The sequence below is a fragment of the Vombatus ursinus genome, unplaced genomic scaffold (assembly GCF_900497805.2).
Source record: "Vombatus ursinus unplaced genomic scaffold, bare-nosed wombat genome assembly UNPS02014801.1, whole genome shotgun sequence".
Lineage (NCBI taxonomy): Eukaryota > Metazoa > Chordata > Mammalia > Diprotodontia > Vombatidae > Vombatus > Vombatus ursinus.
In genome coordinates this window covers 17,814,928-17,838,505 of record NW_020954579.1, presented here as the reverse complement: position 1 = coordinate 17,838,505, position 23,578 = coordinate 17,814,928, and the positions used below count along the sequence as shown (strand labels likewise).

The 23,578-nt window shown below is 42.1% G+C and overlaps 1 protein-coding gene across 1 annotated transcript in view; it reads right to left on the bottom strand.

Moving 5' to 3' along the window:
- The window catches only part of SDK2 (sidekick cell adhesion molecule 2), a 449,888-nt gene that overhangs the window by 229,239 nt on the left and 197,071 nt on the right, over positions 1–23,578 (bottom strand). The window contains exon 2 of the mRNA XM_027873081.1: positions 8,791–8,950. Within this exon, the coding sequence (XP_027728882.1) occupies positions 8,791–8,950 (160 nt within the window). The remainder of the gene's footprint in view (positions 1–8,790; positions 8,951–23,578) is intronic.

Sequence of the window (23,578 nt, the reverse complement as noted above, 5' to 3'; positions counted from 1 at the left end):
GGCATTTTGGTGAACTCTATGAAACCCTCCTCAGAAGAATGTTTTTAAATCTATAAAATAAAATACATAGGATTACAAAGGAAAGCAATTACATTGAAAATAGTTGTTTTTTTTTAAAGTTCACAGAACCCAGGTTAAGAACTCACATCCTAGAGGATCCCAGGTTTCCTGACAAATGCAAAGATCTAAAAAGATCTAAAAATGAAACAATATATAAGAAACTCAAAGAGAAACACCAAATAAGCTCTTCCATGCAGCCTAGGCCTTCCCAAGAAACCAGCAGGTACTGAGTGGGGACCTTCCAGGGAAGATGGAAGCCATTCTGAACTCTGACAAATAGTAGTGTTCTTCTCAGAGCCACAGTAAGGAATGGGATCAGTCAAAGATCTCTGGTTAGGGGTGGCCTAGAGAGCCCTGGCCCTACTATCACACTGTTCTCAGCTCTTCGTCATCTCAAAAAGGAAAGGGGCTGAGGTACAGAAGAGAATGATGCCTGTCAAAGATTAGCCAACTCAATATACTGAAATACATGAGATGAACCCATTGAGCATAGCTTCTGAGATGGGACTCAAAGAGATCCCTGGGGTAAACCTGGACAGCCAATATCTGCCCAGTATCAGGTATCCTCAGGTCTACTGCACAAATGTCCATATGCCCTCTGGGACAGTCCAACCCTGCCTCAGTGGACTGGGGTTAGAGACAAGGGCAGGCTCTTCCCAAATTCTGACTTCCCACAGCTGCCCCATCCCCATCATTGCTGAGAAGTCTGACCTCCAGCATGCTTAATATAGGCCATTCACTTCTGACTGTTACCATGTGTTTTTTGAGATTTAATATGATTAGGCTAAGAGTTTGGACATCTTGTCTGGAAATTTCTCAATGGTTGCCCAATGTGGCATTCAACATCATCAGCTTTTCTAGCTGAAAAACCAAATGGAAGGATTCATTCCAGCAATGAACCACATAGAGCTGGAATCAGGTAGGGGATATCTGTTCATGCTGAAATTTCCAAGTAGCCCCCAGAGTGTAAGCATAGGAAATCTGCAATTGCTCCAAAGATAGGGGGAAATCTTTACACTTGACTGGAATGCAGTTAAGGAGCAGGTGGCATAGTGGATAGAGCACTGGGCCTGAAGTCAGGAAGACTCATCTTCATGAGTTCAAATCTGGCTTCAGACATTTCTTAGCTGTGTGACCCTGGGCAAGTCATTTAACTCTGTTTACCTCAGTTCCTCATCTGTAAAATGAGCTAGAGAAGGAAATGGTAAACCAACCTTTGCCAAGAAAACTCCAAATGGGGTCATGAAAAATCAGAAATGACTGAAACAACTCAACAACAACAAATGAATTATTGACTCCAGGTCAAACTCTTTGGCCAGGCATTCAAGGCCCTTTTTAACTCCTCCCTAATACAAATGCTCTGTTTAAAGTTTGGTTTCCTTACCATCCCTTGGACATATCCTCATCATTCCCCATGTACCTTTGCTCACATTCCCACAACTTGCAATGCCCTCCCCTTTGCTCTGTACTGACACAAACCACAACCGTTCTTGAAGGCTTGACTCAAATCCCTGCTCTGTCATGATGATTTTCCCCATTAGCCCAGCTTACTCTGACCCTCCTTCCCCTGCTTCTTTTAATCCACGACACAGTACCTCAATGTTGGCACTTAGAACTGCAATGAAACTTGGTCTCCAATGCTTCCTCCCTCCCCTCTCTCCTCCCTCCTGGTTTCCCTAGCCTCCTTCAGGCCTCAGTTCAAACACCTTCTAAAAGTCTCCCCCCCCCCCCCCATTAATACCTTTCCTTTGAAACTGCCTTCCACTTACACTGTATATATCTTGTATGCACATAGTTATTTGCATGTTGTCCCTCCCCATCTCCCCTATTAAAATGTGAGCAGGTAACATATTTTTGACTTTCTTTGTATCCCCAATGCTTAGCACACTTTGTGGCACACAGTAAGTGCTTAATAAAGACTCATTGTTGTTGTTTTGCATAGTTCCTTCCCTCCACAAAATGTTTATTAAATTGAATTGTAAGTTGACTGTTTTATGTGCCCATGTTTTATGTCCATAGGTAGATTATAAACTCTTAGAAGGAAGAGTACTCTGCCTTGCTTTTATTTATTTATTTTTGCATCCTCCTCAGTGCCTAGCAATGAACTATGCAGATAGCAGGTGATTGAGAAAGACTTCAGTGAATAAATAAATGTCAGACTTATCCTCTGCCTGGCCAGGCCACTGTTGTTTCTGCTCTTTATTCCTTCCTTCATTATTCCCCTCTTTCCCTTATTTTCTCTCCCTCTGCAAAGGCAAGGCACAGACAGAAGTGCTGGATGATGAGGAAGGTTGAATGAAAGATGGCTTTGGAAATTTCCTTTCATCATTTATTCTGATAAGTTCCAAAGAAGCCTGCCTCTCTTGCCTCTTTGACCCCATTTTAGTCTTTTTATGAGCCAGACAGATCTCAGGAGTTTCTCTACCTCTGTTGATCTTTCTCCTCACTTAGTAACAAAATCACAAATAATGGTAAATGGTTGCCCCACTAGGAAAGGATATGGACTTGACAATGGGACTGAAGATAAAAACACGGATAGCCAGGAAGATATCAAATTCAAGGGTCACTCAGTCCTTCCCTTTGCCTCTGTTATGCACTTCTTCTCCTTGACAGCACTCATACTCCGGGGTAGAGGTGTCTTCAGTTTTGGGGTAGGTACTGGGTAATTTCATGTCATATAGGAATTAAGGACTGTGGAAAAAATCTGGCCCCAGCCCCCCCACCCCCCAGAAAGGAAGGTAGGAACTGGAAGCTATAGAGAAAAGGCAGCAATGAGAACAACCAAAAAGACCCATGCCCAGAAAACCAACTAATGCCATGAGGTAAAAAATGCTTTGGGAAAATGAGAAGGGTCTGTAATGAACAACTGCTAAGTACCAGGAGCATAGGAGAGATGCAGTTGTTCATTACAGACCCTTCTCATTTTCCCGACACGTTGTATGACATGATCACCAACTTACACACACACACACACACATACAAACACACACATGAGCTAAGCCAACACTGGACATTTTTCAATGGTTGCTCCTTTTCTGCACAAGACCTTAGGGAGTGACTTCATATGTTCAACATATCTTTTTACCCATAATGATAAAGAGAGAGTTCATTACTGCATTCCTTATGAAACAAACTGGACAAATGAGATGGCCTCTGGATTTTTACTTTTAAAATTGATAATGTACCTTGTCTGTTTTTCCCAGCTTTCAATTTTAATTTAAGTGAAAAGAATATGTGCCCATTGGGCAAGATTATGTCCTCCCTTTTTCTGTGTGGTGCTAAGTGTAATTATAATGATGGAAAAAAGGAAGGTACAAAATGTCTGCTGTCCTTTCCTAGTCTTTCCCCGCCCTGCCCTGCCCCCAATCTACTTTACTCTACCCCACCCCACAGAAGAGACCTACCAGACCTGTGGCATTTTGTCATCTGGAGCAGAGGATGAGGAAAGGGCTCAGTTACAAAGCAACACAATGAACAATTTTGTGTGTGTGTGTGTGTGTGCATATGCGTGCACCACTGGTGCAAAGTTATATACATGGATATAATGTAGTGGGTATAACGTAATATGTTTACTTTTAGCACAGAGCCTGCCAAATAGTAGGTATTTAATAAATGCTTGTTAATAAATTGATTGAATGGAGAGCAGCTGGAGGACTATGTGGGGACCTCCCTTACCATATTTACTGCAGACAGAGCCTTGTATGGTCATTAATTGCAATAGCAAACTCTAACCCCATTCATTTTAAAGATAGGAAAACAGAGGCCCAAAGAAGTTAGGTGACTTGCTCAAGGCATTAAACATCAGAAGAGAGATTTGAACTCAGGTCTTTTGACTCCAGATTCAGCCCTCTTTCCAATACACCACAATGTTGCCTCTGTTTGTAACATGCTGGGAACTCGCTTCAGGATAGTGCCTGGGACACTACTGTTATTCAGCCATTTCAGTCGTGTCCCACTCTTTGTGGCCCCATTTAGGGTTTTTCTTAGCAAAGGCACTGGAGTGGTTTGCCATTTTCTTCTCCAGCTTATTTTAAGATGAGGAAACTGAGGAAAACAGAGTTAAGTGATTTGCCCAGGGACACACAGCTAGTAAGTATCTGAGTAAGTATTCAAACTTAGGAAGATGAGTCTTCCTGACTCAGGTCAAAAAATCTGAAGGACTCTTGTCTATATACATGTTATATATTTCTGACTCCAGGCCCAGAACTCTATGCACTGTGCCACCTAGCTACCCATATTTGGCACACAGTAGGAACTTAATAAATGTTTGTCTCCATCTTCTCCCCAGAAAGCCTTTATGGTTACACTTCATTTTAACCAATAATGCTATTACCTAGCTTTGCCAGCTTAGTTAAGCATACTTGACTGCACGACTTTTACTCACTGGGGGAATTAGGGAAGTTTATTGTTGAAGATGTGCCAAAAAATCTACCCCATACTCTGAAAGCTGGGAAATAAATGAACAACCACCTTCAGTAGTTAAGAAGCAGATGTTTAAATTCTGGTATGTTTGTTAAAAATCAATCACAATACTTTATTGTGACCCTATATAGAAAATATATCACATAAATTATTTCATCTGGAAGGGAACACCCAATGCGAGAATTCCCTTCACAGTGGAGGTCACACTCTATCACATCCATTTATCAATTAATCGACAAGCGTTTATTAAGCATCTTCAATGTGCCAGGCACTGTGTTAGTCACTGAGGATACAAAGACAAAAAATGAAATAATTTCTACTTGTGAGAAGCTAAGAATCATTAAATTTCAGAGTTGGAAAGGACATCAGTCACCATACCTAAAACCCATACCAGAAAAACATCCTCTTTTGCAAGGTACCAAATAAATAGTCTTTTAGCCTTTGGGGAAGACTTCCCATGAAATGGAGTCCATTTCTTTTCTAGGCATTTCCTAAGACTTATGGAAAATTGCCTAAGGCACAGAGAGGTTACCCGAATTTCTCATGGTCACATAGCTCATAAGTGTTAGAGGTGGAATTTGAACCTAGGTCTTCCTGATGCCAGGCCAAGCACTCTACCCAGTAGCCTTGCTGCCTCTACACACACACACACACACACACACACACACACACACACACAGAGAAACAAACATCCTCATTTCCTTCCTAACCATCTCCTTGTCATGCTGACCACACTCTGGTCATTATCCCATGTCTCACTCTGCCGCTTTACATTGCAATCTTGGATTTTGCCTCTGAATCTCCCCTGGTCTGATAAGAGAGCTTTTGACTTATCTCTCAGGGAACCAGGACCCATCCTCCATGCCACTTGCTGGCCATTTGTAAATCATGCTGTTGAGTTTATGTTGTCATAACTCCCTCCCTCCTCCAAGGTCGTTTTTTTTTTAATCTTCTGAAAAAGATACATAATATTTAATTTTTCATTAAGTTAACAACAAAACAAAACAAAATAAAACAAAGAGATCTATGTGTCCTTAATGGGCATATAAGCCTTCAATGAATTCTTTAGTTTCCTTAGAACCCTTTCCTATTCATTAAGCCAGCCTTAGATTTGTAAAGGAAAAGCTAATAGAAACATGACCATGGCCCTAGCATAATGGGCTCTGCTTTCTGACGTAAAAACAATTTAACATTCATTTTATAAAATGTTGAGTTCCAAATTCTCTGCCTCCTTCCCTTCTCTCACCCCCTCATTGAGAAGCAAGCAATTTGATATAGGTTATACATATGCAGTCATGCAAAACATATTTTCATTGTTATTCACATTGTGAAATAAAACACAGAAAAAAATAGCAACAAGAAAAATAAAGTTTAAAAAAAGTATGCTTCAATCTGTATTCAGACTCTTATCATTTCTTAACCTGGAGATGGACAGCATCCTTCATCATATGGCCTTTGGAATTGTCCTGGATTATTGTATTGCTGAGAATAGCTAAGTCATTCACAGTTGATCATCATATAATTTTGCTGTTACTATGTACAATGGTCTGTTGGTTCTGCTCATTTCATTTTGCATCAGTTCATGTAAGTCTTTATAGGTTTTTCTGAGAGCATCCTATTTGTCATTTCTTATAAATAAAAAATTATGATTATTTATCATAATATAATACTATAGTATTATTAGCATAGTACAGGGGTACTATTAGTATAGTACAGGAAATGCAATTGAATTTAATGCAGTTTAGCCAAGAAGAGGATGTAATTGTCTGCAAATCAGGACTTCTGATTTCTAATCCTGCTTCCCCTATTCTCAGAAATGAATTTGTGAAAAACAGTGAATTTGATCAAAACAAAAAGTGAATTTGATCAATTTTGCCTTCTGTAAATTGGGGATTACTGTCCCAGCCCATCTCCTTGTTTACTGGGGAGCTGGGAGGTGCTGCCAGTACAAAGAGATGATCATAGAAACATTGAATGCTGGAACTAGAAGGGACCCTAAGGTTTCCATCTCCTTGTTTTACAAAACAGAAAGCTGAATCCTACAGAGGGTAGTGACTTACCCAAGATCATACAGCTTGATGGGGACAAAGCTTTTGCCAGAACCTGGTTCTTCAGCATCCCCAGTTCATAATGTTCTTTTCCATCTACTTTGTCATGAGCTACTCTTTCAGTAGAGAAAAAGCAGCCCAGTGTCCCACAAAGATAGGACAGACACGTCTCATACACAGATGACCCTGCATTTTGTCTTCTTCTCCCAGAAGGACAATTCCAGTTTATAGAAGAAGGCCCCGGAGATCAGATATTTGCCAAGTGTCGTAGAGCCTTGGCCAGGACTTGGCCTAGCTCTTCTGCCTCCTGGTTAGGGTTACCCAGTGGGAGGTAATTGGCTATCCTGGTGTATGTGTGATTGTGTAATAAGAAAAATGACAGTTCACATTTATATCACCAGAGGCAGCATGGTAAAGTGAAGGGAGAATCGGTTTCAGAGCCAGGAAAATCTGGGTTCAAGACCTACCTGTGACACAGACCTTGGAAAGTCACTTAACCCCGTAATGTCCTAGGTCTAAGACCAAAAGTTGTAGAGCAGGTGCTGACCTGCATTGGTAGAGGGATTTTCCTCATTTGAGAATTCCCAATACCCGGGAAATCACCGGTCCTGTCCCTGTGCCTTGTTTATGTAGCCCATGGAGGATTGTAAAACCACTTAACATACATTATCTCATCTGATCTTCACAACAGCCCTGTGAACTAGATGCTTTTATTCCTATTTTACAGAGGAGAAAAATGAGGCTCAGTGTGGTTAAGTGACTTGCCTAGGGTCATCCAATTATCATGTATCTGAGGCTGACTTTGAACCCAGATTTTTCTGACTCCAAATACAAACCTCCACTCACTAGCTGACAGTATGTTTTTAAAGTTCTGATTTTTGTATCCCTAGTCTTGGCCCAGCTCCCTCCCCACACTGAGCAGAATAGAAGGCAGCCTGTTTGCCAATAGTCTCTCTCATCACTCCCTTGCCTTTTCCATCCCCTCAGAGATGTTTCCAATTTTACCCTTCTTTTCTTAGGAAGAACTGCATTCATTCAAGCAATTAAATCCCCACACCTCTCATTTGCATCCCCCTGGCCCTGGAAACCAACTTGTAACAACCTCTCCAGAGCAGGGTAATCACTACCCTGAATGATACTGACAGTACCGATTAGTGCACATCGAACCTGGGAATTAATTGCCTGCCACAGGTTGCCTATGTCCAGGCAACCCTCTCATGGCAGAGATGAGAAGATAAGGGTGGGAGGGAGCTCAGCATCTCTTTAAGGAAGTGCTGGAGGGCCTTGGCTCTGATTTCAGTCCTGAGCCAGGATACGTAAGCTTGCTTTGGCCTTCCCTCTTCTCCACTCCATCTTCTCTCCAGGCTTTCTTCTTCTGCCCAGAGAGAGAGAGGAGGGAAGATGTCTGCATTTGGGGAACTGTCTTCTTGCCTCTCCAAACAAGCCTGCAGCCCCTATCCAAGGGAACTGATGCCAGCTAGTGGTACGTCCATCTCAGAGAGGCAGTCTCCTTAAGTATATATGTCTTCTGCCATTCATGTCACCCTCATTTCCTGGACAGGGGCAGGTCTTCCCTTGCCTGAGATCTGGTGAGAACAGGCTCCCAGATTGCAGTGAAATGCAGGCCTCCAAGCTTGGCACATGTTATTGGACCTCTCAATTCCTTCCAAGGGAAGTGGCTCAAAACTCATGGGGCTCTTTTTGGGTGAATGGATGTTAAGTGGAGGAGGAAATAGAATTTATAGATGGAGAGATAATACCAAAAACAAAACTCTTCCAGTCTCAAGAATACCCTCAATGGACGTATTCCTAATACCAGAACCCAAAAGAAAGTTAGGGGGTTGGAGGGGGCTGTGATCTTGAGAAATAAGGTCCCCTTGATGGATAGAGCAGGTAAGGAGTGGCTGCCTGGGACTGTGAAGGAGAGAAAATGGTGAGGCTCATCGGGGAGTGGGACTGTAGCAGAGCCATTGAAAGACGGGGCTTGCCCCCTATGGGATCAGGGGATTTCGAGCTGGAAGGGATCTTAGAGGTCCTCTGGTCCAACTCCTCATTTTACAGATGATGCACCTGAATCCCAAAGAGGGGAAATCTCTTGATCAATATCATACAGCCAGATGGTAGCACTTGAACCCACGTCCTCCATCTCTAAATTCTTTGTTATTCTGAATTTACCCCTTAGACATCAAGATGCCTTTAGCCAAGAACAAGGTGGCCAATGGATTGGCTGGAAGAAGGAGGGCATGGGGAGGGGGCTTACCTGTACTCCAGGGAGAATTTAGTTAGTTCTCGGTTGTTGTGCAGCCACTTGAACTCCAGGGGCCAGCTGCCCTCCGCCATGCATGTAAGCACTAGGCGGTTCCCTTCCAAATGCACTTGAGTCCGGACGGGCTCCGTCTTGAAATATGGGGAGACATCATCTGCAAAGCACAGAGAGACACGCATTGGCTTAAAGGGTCTCCTTTCTACCAGAAAAAAAGCACAATTCCCTCATTCTAACCAAGTCTATTAAGTCCTTTTTTCATCCCTGCTCCTCCTCAGAAAGCCACACTCCCTTTCCCCACACATTTCAATAGGACAGTAAGGATCACAGGTTCAGAGACCATCTAGTACAACTCACACACTTCACAGATGAGGGGACAGAGGCCCAGAATTATCAAATGACTTGTCCAAGGGTCACAGGATTCTAGGGTCAAGGATCTAGAGGTGAGAGAGGGACCTTGCAGATCACAGAGTCTAAACCCATCATTTAGTTTTTAAAAAAAAATTTATTTTTACTCTGAACTTAATAAACATCCAAATAAATGGCCATTTCCCTCTACATAGTAGAAACTATATTATTATATATAGCTTGCTTTTCTTTTGACATATATGGTAAATTCAATCTGCAGTTTTCGAAGTTATCCTGCTTGTCTGTGCTTCTTTTTGACTCTCCTTCAGTTCTCTTCTCTGCATTAAAAAAAAAAGATGCTTCAATGACATGACTCTCTTTTTTTTTTCTTTCCCTTAGCTGTTGTTCAGTTGTTTCACTCATGTCCGACTCTTCATGACTCCTTTTGAGGTTTTCTTGGCAAAGATACTGGAATGGTTTGCCATTTCCTTCTCCAGATCATTTTACAGATGAGAAAACTGAGGCAAACAGAGTTAAGTGACTTTGCCCAGGGTCATCCAACTAGTAAGTATCTTAGGCTAGGTTTGAATTCATGGCCTTCCTGTCTCCAGGTCTGGTGCTGTATATACTGTGCCACTTAGCTGCCTTTCTTTTCCCTATCCCTATTGTCCCTAGACCTCTCACCACCCCCCCAACCCCACTGAAAAAAGAAATAAAACAAAGCCCTTATGACAGATTTGCTTAGTCAAGTAAAACACATTCCTTCATTTTAATCCACTCATTTTACAGAAGAGGTAACTGAGGCCAAGGAAGGTTAAGTACTGATGCCTGGAAATCGTAGACCTAGAACTGGAAGGAATATCTGAGACTACCTAGTCCCACCCACTCATTTTACAGATGAGGAAACTGAGGCCCACAAAGGTTAAGTGACTTGCCCAAGGTCACACAGGTGGAAAGAACCAGGATTCAAACCCAGGTTGTCTGACTCCAATTCCAATATTTTTGTTCACTGCACCATGTTTTCCTTTCAGCTCAATGGATCCAATCCAGTGGGAATTCAATTTTTCAAAACATAGGCAATTGGGGCAGCTAGGTGGCACAATGGATAGAGCACTGGCCCTGAAGTCAAGAGGACCTGAGTTCAAATCTGGCCTCAGACCAAACACTTGGCACTTACTAGCTGTGTGACCCTGGGCAAGTCACTTAACCCCAATTGCCTAAAAAACAACAACAACAACAACAAAAAAGTGGAAAAAAAACCATAGGCAATTAAGGATACTTAATAAAGTGGGGGCATAGGAACTCAGACTTTGAGACAACTAACTTACTGTTCTCAACTCAAGACAGCTCATTACATTTTAGGGGTTTTAGACCCCCTGGGCTGTCTTTTCTTGGGATCAAAGAACTTTGATCCATTGAATTATATGAAAACAACCCACTTAATAGGCCCCTTCCCAGGAATGATGACACCTTTGGTCTTCTCCACCCTGATCCCTTTTTGGGAGGCCTCAGACTGCCCATCTCAGGCTCTACCCTTCCCTGTTCCTCTACCTTGCCCCGTCATTTGGGGGAAGGCCTGAGACCACCCACCAAGTGGTGGTCAGACCATCTGACCAAGGTTGTATCAGGGAGATGACTGTGCTCTCCATTGTTCCTGCGGACCTGAGCTCTTACTGTAGCTAAAAGCAAAGTCACTGCAACCCCTCTGACATGATTGAGTTAGCCCCTGCCGAGCATATGCTCCTCACCACTGGAGATAATGCAATTCTGGCCCCGAATCTGTCTCCCTCTCTGCTGACATCCTTCAAGGGATGGCAGACAGTGTGACTCGTTAGGATAACAACATTAGTTTGCAAATGAAGCCATGGGGCCCCAAGCTCTCTAGTTTTCCTTCTCTCTCTTTTTTTCTTGGCCAGTGAGAGGGAGGGGAAGTTGTCAAGTCATAACAAAAGAGTGGGGAAGAGGGAATGTGAGGCAAAGAGAGGAAGGGGAGAAGTGGACCTTCACTTCACTGCCTGTCCCCAATAGTGGGGATGGGGAGAGAACTTCTCTCCATTTCCCATGTGGCAGTGGGAGTGAGTAGGGGGTTGTGGAAAAGTTATATTGAAAGGATCCAATGGGGGAGGAGTCAGGGAGCTGGAGGATCTGCCCTTCAATTTTTTTTTTTGGCTCAGTACAGGTAAGTCAAGGAAACATTACTAAGCAAAAGTCAAGTCAACAAACATTTATTAAGCATCTACCATCTACTAGGTGCCAAAGATACAAAAAATGAAATAAGATAGTCCTGGCCCTCAAGCAACTTATAATCTATTAGAAGAATAGACAAAGTTGGAAAGAGGCTAAGAATGTATTAGAAAGGCTCTAGTCAGGGGCAACTAGGTGGTACAGTGGATAGAACACCAGCCCTGAAGTCAAGAGGACCTGAGTTCAAATCTGACCTCAGACCCAAGCTGTATGACCCTGAGCAAGTCACTTAACCCTGATCACTCCGAAAAGCAAAAAAAAAAAAAAAGAAAAGAAAAAGAAAAAAAAAAGGATCTACTCAAATTGCTATCCAAATTCTGAATCCTGTATCCACGACAAGCAGGTTATACAACCTCTGCTTGAATACCTTCAGTTACAGGGAACTCACTATCCCCACCTGGAGGTAACCCATTGCATTTAGGGGTAACAATGACTATTAGGAAGATGTTCCCTTAAATGCCTTCCTGCAAAGTCTATCCACTAGTTCTAGTTCTGTGCTCTTGGGAGAACCAAGGTCTTGCAATAGAAAGTATTGATATTAAAGGAGATTCCACATCTGACCATGAAAGGGCCATCCTCAATTGGTCAGTGAGCTCTCTTGAATTCTGGAACGCTCTAGTGAACAGAGCAAAAGGAGTTGCCTTCTTGGAATGGAGAAAAGAGCTGAGAAGAGTGAGAAGGAAGGGCATTTGAGTGAGTCTCAAGGTTGGGAAGGAATAGATGTGGAATCCACGCCAGACTGCTCTGCCAGCTGTGGCTGGCCAGCTGTTCAAAGGAGGAGACAAGAACAGGGCAGCCACTTTGGGAGAGGTTGATGGGGGTTTCTGTGGGCTCCAGGGAATTCTTCCCTGGCTCTCCTCCACCTTCTCAGTTAACTGCCTATTCCAGGGGTGGGGAACCTGTGGCCTCGAGGCCACATACGGTCCTTGGGTACGGCTTTTTGACTGAGTCCAAACTTTACAAAACAAATCTTTTTATTAAGGGGATTTGTTCTGTGAAGTCTGGATTCAGTCGAAGGGCCGCACTTGAGGACCTAGAGGGCCACATATGGCCTTGAGGCCGCAGGTTCCCCACCCCTGGGCCCTATTCCATGACCCCAGAAGCTCTCCAGTTTGTTCTATCAGGAACTGCCCTGAAGGTGGGGCCTCTCAGCTTCTCTCCTGGTTGGTTCTAGGGTCTGAGAGGCGAGGGTAGCGTGGAGAGGGAGGAGGAGGCGATGGGCATCCATTTACTAAAGAAAATGATATATTGAGGCACTTTCAGCTGAACAAATGGGAGCTTTTCCTACTTCAAAGGCACATTCATATTCCCCGGCAGCTTTCAAGAACCCTTTGAATCCGTTTTTAAAAACCCTCCTTTCATTCCTGTCATCACTTGTTTGTTTTAAAACAATAATATTCTCAGCCCCCAAAGTGATTAAATCCTCTTGATATGGGGAATGACTCCATGCCAGCAACAGTCAGAGGTAGGCATGCATACACAGAAACACATAGACAGGTTCCCCTCCCCCTTTCCTAATGCATACACGTGCACAGTCGCGTGCACACACCCACTAGAAACCCACAAACACTATTAGCCTTTGCAAACTTGCCTGCTGGGCAATTTGCTCCCAGGTAAACACTGATATTTTATTTATCTGGCATGCGGGGAGTAGGCAGAAAGCTGAAATTGTCCATATCTGTATCTCAGACTCACTGTGTCCAAGCAAACAAAGAGGATGAAGCAGTGTGTTCTCAGGAAACCCAAGGTGATACTAACAAGTGTCTACACTTCCCTATCAGTGCCCTCCTCCCACCCCTCAATGAAATTGGTTTATGCCAGAACCTACAAAAACAATCTCTCTTTTGGGGGCCAGGGAGAGAAGGTGTAGCTTAGGGCTGAGTATAACCATTTGTTTTTTCAGGATGAGCTGGTTCAACTCAGAAATACATGGGATACAGATGTTAAAAAGGTAGGAGCATTTACCAAGCACCCTACTATATGCAGGAATTGTGCTAAGCCCTCTACAAATCTCATTTGAGCTTCATAATAACCTTGGGAGGTAGGTGGTATTATGATCCCTATTTTACAGAAGAGGAAACTGAGGCAGACAGAGGTTAAATGATTTGCCCAGAGTCACAGTCAGTATGTGTTTGAGGTCACATTTGAACTCAGATTCTTCTGACTCTAGAAATAGGGCTCTATCCACGGTACCAACTAGTACCTCTACACTACTTAGCTTGGGGTGGGGTGGGAGTTGTTGTTCAGTCCTGTCCAACTCTTTGTGACCCCATGGACCATACAGTCCATGAAGTTTTCTAGGCAAAGATACTGGAGTGGTTTGCCATTTCCTTCTCCAGTGGATTAAGCCAGTTAAGTGACTTGCCCAAGGTCACACAGCTTCTAAGTGTCTGAGGCCAGATTTGAGCTCAGGTCTTCCTGATTCCAGACCCGGTGCTCTATCCACTGAGCCATCTAGCTGTCATCCAGGGTGGGAGTATAGGACAACAATGTTGGGTAGAGGGAGAGCCATTGGTTGGAGTAATGAAGCAGGAGGAAATTTCTAGTTCCTACCAAACTGCAAGGGACTTGAATGCAGCTGGTACTTACTTGGAAGCTTATCACTTGTTGTCTGTAGAGTGCTGAATTCTTCAGCTATAGCAAAATCTATATTGTCTATTAAATTATAAAGGGGTTACAATGTGTATGTGTATGTGTACATGTGACACTCATGTTATTGTCATCAGAGATTTGATTAAACTTAGTGAAGATTTATTAAATTGGTACTACGCGCTTGGAAAGCTAGGTGGCACAGTGGAATGTCGAGCCTAGAGTTAGGAAGACTTATCTTCCTGAGTTCAAATCCAACCTCAGACGCTTACTAATTGTGTGACCCTGGGCAAGTCACGTCATCCTGTGCCTCAGTTTCCTCATCTGTAAAATGAGCTGGAGAAGGAAATGGCAAACCACTTCAGTATCTTTGCCAAGAAAATCCCAAATGGGGTCACGAAGAGTAGGACACATCTGAAAGAACTGAACAAATAACAACTATGTGCTGGGTGTTAGGACTACAAAAATAAATTAAATGGTCCCTACCCTCCAGTAGATTATATTTTTCTGGGGATATATGAAATGTGCATAGATTAGCATATGCAGACTAATTTAAGGTACAAAAGCTTTAAGTGTGGGGAGGGGGAAAAATGGGATGGGAGACTTCCCAGATGAATTGGGCCTTTATCTCCTAAAGCGGGGTTCTTTGGGCCTTATTCTTATTTACAAAATCAGAGTCAGACTCAATGACCTCGAATGTCACCTCTAGCTCTAAGTCTGGGATACTAATACTGTATGTACATTTGGACACAAAAAGGCAGGTAATATTCAAATGAAACCTCGAGTATGTAAAACGTTCCTTGATTTTACAGTTAATGGCTCAGACTCCGTGAAGTAGGATGTGGATAAGGCCACTTTCAAAGAGAGAGAGGTTGTCATGGCACTTCTCTGGTAAGTAACCTCCCTTGGTCTGGGAGGTTGTGAGACTGTTTTTCCCAGAGGCAGAGAAAAAGAAGGGATGATTTTTGGAAGGTCTTTCCCCTCTTGAGCTTCTGTACTCTGTTAATATGAATGCTTCAAGAGTGAGGGTAGTTCAGGGAATCCTGATATAAGGTCCTGTGAATGATGGTCCTTCAAAGTCCCTAACTTCCCAATTACTTAGTCTTCCCAACTCCCATGCCCTACTCCTGTACTTCTTCTCAGTTACACACAGGGATGGTCATACCCTTGATCCTTCCATCACCCAGAAGGGCTCCATTGCTATGTTCAAAAGTTCTAATAGCCTTTTATCAGTTCATAATCTATCATTCCGTATCTCCCTATTCCCTCCCCTAAATCTATTCATTGTCCTCACCATGACGTCCACTTCCTTCATGCTTTGAGATTCTCCCAGGCCATCACCCACACTCTAACCTCACTTTCATTCCTTCTAACCTTGACCTTATAGCTATCCAATTCATCTCTACACTGTCTTCTGCTCCTGCATCTTTTGTCCTGATGTGCCAGTGATGCTCATACCTTTCCAGTCCCTAACTCTGGATTATTCCCACCATCTGCCTCCTCCATAACTAATCACAAATTGCTAAACAGAGTTGGAGGAAATCATATGACCAAGTTACTGAGTCTGAGACAAATTTTTGTTATCTCATCTCACCAAGATAAGATAATTCTTTTATATCTTCCTAATTGATTCCCTAGCCCACTAGTCACAAGGATGTTCCTAATCTTCTCTCCTAAAGTCTTCCATACCTTCTTTCCCTTTAGGCTGAGGACCTCTCCCAATATTTTCTGCCCAAATATTTTTTCTTTTCTTAAAACTTTTATTATTTATTTATTTTTTTCATTCATCTACTTTTTTTGAGTTCCAAATTCTCTCCCTCCCTCCCTCCAGACCTTCCCCCATGTGAAACCATGCAAAACATATTTCCATATTAGCTATAATGCAAAAAAGAAAAAAAAGCAAGAAAAAGAAAGTGAAAAGATGATATGCAATCAGAGTTTATCGATTTTCTCTCTGGAGATGGACAGTATTTTTCATCATGAGTCCTTTGAAACTGTCTTGGATCACTGTTGGATCACTTGGATACAGATTGATCAGAGTAGCCAAGTCTTTCATAGTTGATCAGTACAAAATTGTTGTTACTGTATACAACAATTTTCTGGTTCCACTCACTTCACTTTCATAAATTCATATGTCTTCCCAAGTTTTTCTGAAACCGCCCTCCTCCGCATTTCTTATAGCACAAGAATATTCAATCATAATCATATACCACAACTTGTTCAGCTATTCCCCAATTGATGGGCATCCCCTCAATTTCAATTCTTTGCTACCACAAAAAGAGCTGATATAAATATTTTTGTACGTATAGGTCTTTTTCACTTTTCTTTGATCTCTTTGGGATAGAGACCTAGTATTGGTATTGATGGGTCAAAGGATATACAATTTTATAGGCCTTTGGGCATAGTTACAAATTGTTCTCTAGAATGGGATGGTAAAGAAAAGGCAGAATGGTTGGATTACTTCACAGCTTCAGCAACAGTGCAGTAGTGTCTCTATTTTTTCCACATCCTTTCCAGTATTGTCATTTTCCTTTTCTTTCATGTTAGTCAATCTGATAAGTATGAGATGGTACCTTAAAGGTGTCTGAATTTGCATTTTTCTAGTCAATAGTGATATAGAGCATTTTTTCGTGTGACTATAGATAGCTTTGATTTCTTTGTTTTCAACATTTACTTCCACAAGATTTTGAGTTCCAAATTTTCACCCCATCTCACCCCTCCCCCCACCCCAAGATGGCATGCATTCTGAATACCCCTTACCCTAGTCTGCCTTCCTTTTTATCTCTCTCCCTTTCTCTTATCCCCTTCCCCTTCAATTTTCCTGTAGGGCAGGACGGATTTCTGTACCCCATTTCCTGTATTTCTTATTTCCCAGTTGCATGTGAAAACATTTTTTTTTAAATATGTGTTTTTAAAACTTTGGGTTCCAAATTTTCACCCTTCCTCCCTCCCCACCCACCCTCATTGAAAAGGCAAGCAACTCAATATAGGTTATATATGTGCAGTTATGCAAAACACTTCCATAGTAGACATGCTGTGAAAAACTAACTCTATTTCCCTTAATCCTATCCCACCCCCCCATTTATTCTATTCTTTCTTTTGACCCTGTCCCTCCTCAGAAGTATTTGCTTCTGATTACCCCCTTTCCCAAACTGTCCTCCTCTCTATCATCCCCCTACTCTCTTGTCCCCTTCTTCCCCCCACCCCCGCCCCATTTTCCTGTAGGGTAAGACAGATTTCCATACCTAATTGAGTGTGTATGTTATTCCCTCCTTAAGCAAAATCTGATGAGAATAAGATTCACTCATTCCCTCTCACCTTCCCTTGTTACCCTCCACTGTAAAAGCCTTTTCTTTTCTGTTTTTTTGTGAGATAATTTATTCCGTTCTACCTCTCCCTTTATCCTCCTAGTATAATCCTCTCTTACCCCTTAATTTTATTCTCCAGATATGACCCCTTCATTTTCAACTCACCCTGTGCCAACTATCTATCTATCTATCTATCTATCTATCTATCTATCTATATCTATATATACATACACATAATTTTTTCCCCTCCAACTACCCTAAAACTGACAAAGGTCTCATGAGTTACAAATAACATCTTTCCATGCAGGAATGTAAACAGTTCAACCTTAATAAGTCTCTTATGATTTTCTCTTTCCTGTTTACCTCTTCATGTTCCACTTGAGTCTTGTATTTGAAAATCAAATTTTCTATTCAGCTCTGGTCTTTTCATCACGAATGCTTGAAAGTCCTCTATTTCACTGAATGACCATTTTTTCCCCTGCAGGATTATACTCAGTTTTGCTGGGTAGGTGATTCTTGGTTGTAATCCTATTTCCTTTGCCCTTCTGAATATTATATTCCATGCCCTGCGGTCCCTTAATGTAGAAGCAGCTAAATCTTGTGTTATCCTGATTGTGTTTCCACAGTACTTGAATTGTTTCTTTCTGGCTGCTTGTAATATTTTCTCCTTGACCTGGGAACTCTGGAATTTGGCTACAATATTCCTAGGAGTTTTCCTTTGGGAATCTCTTTCAGGAGGAGATTGGTGGATTCTTTTAATTTCTATTTTGCCCTCTGGTTCTAAAATATCAGGACAGTTTTCCTTGATCATTTCTTGAAAGATGATGTCTAGGCTCTTTTTTTGATCATGGCTTTCAGATAGTCCAATAATTTTTAAATTCTCTCTCCTGGATCTATTTTCCAGGTCAGTTGTTTTTCCAATGAGATATTTCACATTGTTTTCTAATTCTTCATTCTTTTGGATTGATTTCTCACAAAGTCACTAGCTTTCAATTGCTCTAATTTTTAAGGAAGTATTTTCTTCAGTAATCTTTTGGACTTCTTTTTCCATTTGGCCAATTTTGCATTTTAGTGCATTCTTCTCCTCATTGGCTTTTTGGACCTCCTTTGCCATTTGGGTTAGGCTATTTTTTAAGGTGTTATTTTCTTCAGTATTTTTTTGGGTCTCCTTTAGTAAGCTATTGACTTGTTTTTCATGATTTTCTTGCATCACTCTCAGTTTTTCCTCTACTTCTCTTACTTGCTTCTCAAAATCCCTATTGAGCTCTTCCAAGGCCTGGGGCTGATTCATATTTTTCTTAGAGGGTTTGGATGTAGGAGTTTTGGCTTTGTTGTCTTCTTCTGGTTGTATGTTTTGATCTTCTTTGTCACCAAAGTAAGATAATATAGTCTGACTCTTTTTGTGCTGCTTACTCATGATCCCAGCAAATTACTTGAGTTTTAAACTCTTTGTTAAGGTAAAAGTCTGCTTCCAATGTGAAGAATGTACTGTTTCAAGCTTCGGGGGTTTGTACAGCTGTTTTCAGAGGTACTTCTAGGGACCTGAAAATTTTCAGTTCTTCCAAGTTGGTATGATAAGGGGCGAGTTGTTTTCTCTCCACCACCACAACAAGCTCCACCACGCCAGCATTCCTCCTTGCCCCACGACTGCCCCTTAGAACTGTGACCCAGATCCAAGCACCGGTAAAGCAAGAGATTCCTGCCTCAGCACTGGCAAAGAGATCCCTGCAATCCTCTTCTGATCAGCCACTGGATTCCCCCTCAGTCTGTGGGCCGGAAGCTCAGGAAAAAGCCTCGGCCCTGGGCCACGCTCGAGACTTGCGACTGAAACCTCGCTCCTCTCTTACCGCAGTCACATATTTTTCCCACCGACCTTCCAAGTTGTCTTTGGCGTTCATGGGTTGAGAAGTCTGGAAACTGCCACAGCTGCCTGTGATTCAGTCCTCTGAGGCGTGTTCTAGGTTCGCTGCAGCTTGCGCGCCCATGCCAAACAGTGCTCCTTTCCCCGCCTTTCTGATCAACCTACCTTTCTGATCAACCATCCAGGCTGTCTTTTGCTGGAAATTTGTTTCACTCTGTCTTTTGCTGGAAATTTGTTTCACTCTGTATTTTTGTGGGTTCTGCTGCTTTAGAATTTGTATAGAGCCATTTTTATAGGTATTTGGAGGGGTTTGGGGGAGAACTCAAGCAATTCACTGCTTTCCCTCCCGCCATCTTGGCTCTGCCTCTTTTGAACAGCTTTGATTTCTTCATCTGAAAATTTCATGCTCATTTCCTTTGACCATTTATCAATTGTTTTCTCTATACTTTATTGAGAATATTAAGTCTATTTGCCATGAGATCCCTCTTTTCCATTTCTCCTTATCTCACACCCTCTTAACATCATTTTTTTTTTATCTCTCCTCCTTTACTCCAATCTTTGATGAAGAAATGAGCCTTCTCTCCATGGCCAGACCTTGATGCTGTTCCCTCCTATCTTTTCTAAAATATTACTCCTACAATCATACCTTCCTTTTCTCTAATCTTCAATCTCTCCCTATTTATTGGTTCCTTCCCCACTGCTAACAAACACATTTAAATATACCTCATCCTTAATAGAAAAAATAAAAACCCCTTCAATAGAACCCCACCATCTCCTCAAGCTATTTCTTTTCCCTTTATCAGCCAGCTTCCTATAAAAACTACACCCATTCCCCCGACTTCCTCTCCTTTCACTGATCTCTCATCCCTTTGCAATTTGGCTTTCCAACCCATCACTCAACTGAAACTGTATTCTCCAAAGTTAGAAATGAATGATCTCTTAATTGCAAGGTCTGATGGTCTTTTCTTATCCTTCTTGGACTCTCTGCAGCATGTGATATTGTTGACTACTTTCTCCTCCTAGATATACTTTCTTTTGGGTTTTTATAACACTGCTCCCATTCTCAGCTTACATGTCTGACTGCTCCTTCTCAATCTTCTTTACTGGATCACCATTCATATTGAACTTGTTAACTGTGAGTGTATCCCAAGGCTCTGTCCTGGGTATTTTTTTTCCTCCACACTTTCTTACTTGGTGAACTTATCAGCTTCCATGGGCTTAATTATAACCTCTCTCTAGACCATTTCCAGAGTTCTAGCTCTCCAGCCCTAGGCTCTTTCCTGAGCTCTAGTTGCACATCAACTATTAGATAATTCAAACTGGATGTTCCATAAAACTGAACTCATCGTGTTTCCACTCAAACTTGTCTCCCTTCTAAACTTCCCTATTTCTGTCAAGGACCATTTTTTAAGTCATTCAGGTTTGCATCTTCAGCATTATCCCTGAGTCCTCACTCCTCCTTTCTGTACATATCTCATCAGTTGCCAAATCTTGTCATTTTTCCTTCCATGATATCCTTCCTCCTCTTCTTTCTGCTCCCAGAGCCACCTGCTTTATGCCCTCTCCTGTCTATTGCAACAGCTTCCTAATTAGTTTTCCTACCTCAAGTACCTCCCATTTCCAATCCATCTGCCAAACAGTTGCCCAAGTGATTTTCCTAAAGTGAAGGTCTGATGGTGTTGAGCCACTATGAGAGAAACTACAATGGTGCCCTATTGCATTTAGGATCAAATATAATCTCCTCTGTTTAGCCTTTAAAACCCTTCATGACAGGTTAAAGAGCCCAATCTTTATGAAAATTTGCAGTGTGCTGCCTAATACAATCCCATGCACAAACATTCCATAACTGGTTCTTATCTACTATCCATGTGGTAAAGGGAAATCTTTTTGATTAGCTGAGGAGTCAGAAGTGGGCTGATTCAAAAGGCACCCACTTCCCAAAGCAAGGACCCACCATCTTTCATGCCTGGTTATATTCAAATGAAGAGGCAAGGACAAATACCTCAGCAGGGAGAGGTGCTTCAGATCTCTATCTTATGTGGCTCATAAGCACATGGTCTTATTGTTGCTTCTATCTCTGTGATGTCCATTTTTTCCTTCTCTTAGGTGAAAGAGATTGGAGAAGGCTACAACCTTTTGAGTTTTGAAAAGTCAGAATGTCAAGCAGAGGTCTGAGAGACAGAGTCCATGTTGATTTTTATGGTCAATGAGCCCAGCATCAAGGTCCTAAGGAACAACCTGAGGAACCCAGCCCAGAGGTAGTTGAGATTAAGAATCATTAAGGAGCTTTGCTGCATTTGGAGCAAACTTGGCAGGCAAATGCTATGTAGAAACTGCCATTAAGTTTGAGCCCACTCTCCCCAGGAGCCAAAGTAGTGTAGATAGAGTGTATGCCCATTGTGGGGAAATGTTTGTTACTTCTGTCCTTGTTAAAAATTAATTGAGTTAATTGGTTAAAAAGAGTGCTAATCATCAGCAGTTAACATGGTAGAAAAATACCGAAATGGGACTTCAAGCCAATTCCTTCCTTCCTTCCTTCTTTCCTTCTTTTTCTCCCTCCCTCTTTTCCCTCTGTCCACACAGACAATTATGCCCTTGGATGCTCTGCCCAAAGTAATATAAATTTTGATTGTTGAGACCTCACAAGATATCTTGGGGTTTTCTGGCTAGATTTCTTTGTTAAGGACCATGCCTTAAACTCAAATCTCTCTGGCTCTAACTGATTGGCCAATAATAGGTCCCAGCCCAAACCTCATTTGGTCATTGTTTGGGCTCTGATGGCTCAGAGTGATGTAAATAGCAATGTTTTGGCCAGAAACCCTGAGAGTTTTCTCCTCCCAGAATGATTTTTGTTTTTTGACTAGGTAAAAGAAGTAGGAGTGTTGGGTGTGTTCAGGGAAGACTAGTACCTCTGGTGTGAAGGTTGCTGAGCTCTTTTCAGGGCTGCTTTCCACCTTTGGTGTCTATCTGTTCCACCCAACTCTCACCTGAAGCTCCTACACCCTGGTTATAAAAAAAAGGTCACTGTTTTCCTCATTTCTTCTTACCTATCCTTAATTACTGAATGGGAGTTGTCTCAGACAAACTGAGACCTGGGAAAGACCTTAACTTAAAAAGACCAAGGTCTCCCACTGCATCTGGGGCCATCTCCAGTCATCCTGATCTATATTTTGTCGCTGGACCCAGATGGCTCTAGAGGAGAGAGTGAGGCTAGTGACTCTGCACAGCCCTGCCTCACTTAAATCCAATTCACTTTCAAATCATGACATCATGGTCCTCTCTGAGAAGGAAGGATAAGCAACAACAACAACAACAACAAGAGTATTACCCTCAACTCCTTGAGTGCAACCCCAGAAGCCTAAGGGAAAATGTAACCAGCCTTGCTTTGGGAGAGCATCATTACACTTATCTCTCACCTTCAGGAATTCTGCACATCAGAAAAACTGGCCTTTTTCTTCCTCCTTACATGCCATTCCATCTCTTGCCTCCACCTCTTTGCATTGGCTGGGTGCCATGCTCAGAATGAACTCCCATCTCACTATTGCCTCTAATCCTAGTTCCTTCAAAATTGTGCTAAATTGACACTTTCTACATAAGTTTTTTTGAGATCTCCTCAGCAGCTACAATTTACATTGATATTTTATTTATCTTTATTTATATACATGTTATCTCCATGGATAGAACATTAGCTACTTAAGCCCAATTATTCCATTTTGTCTTTGTATCCCCAATGCCTAGTATAGTGACTGACACAATAAATACTCGTTGATTGATTTATCTGAATGATGAAAAGGTTTTCAGAGGCAAGGAATGAAGGGTCTTCCCTCAGGTCTAGATTTCATTTTAATTTTCTATAACAAGCCTGGGGCTTGTGGGATGTCTTTTTTTTTTCCCTTTGATTTTCCACTAACTACTCCCATTATCATCTTCAGATACCAGGCTCTTGGGGCTAAATGGCCCCATAGGGAAGCTAATGTCAATTTTTTTTCCCCTTAAGAAAAACAATCTAATCTTTTATTTTTTGGAGGGAAAGGCCAAAGGGTTCTTTCTGTACCATACCACAGTTCTTTCCTGGCACCAAACCAATTTCTTAGAAAAGCTCTTTCCTTGGACCTTGGAGCTTTTCTTCAGGGAAAGAAGGGAGGATGGAGCACTGAGGGGACAGGAAGAGGAAAGTGACAATGAATGTACATATACTCTCTGTTGTTAGAGGGTGGTCGTGTGTGTGTGTGTGTGTGTGTGTGTGTGTGTATGTGTGTGTGAATACAAGAGGGTGTGGGGATAAGAGAGGAAAACAGAGTAAACGCCCCTGTTCATTGTCATATTGGCAAGGGGAGAATTGGAGCTATCATCCTTATTCTCCAAGACATGCTCTAAGGGGCACAGGATATTGAAGATTTATTTTCCAAATTCTGAGAAATAAAATGCTCCCTCC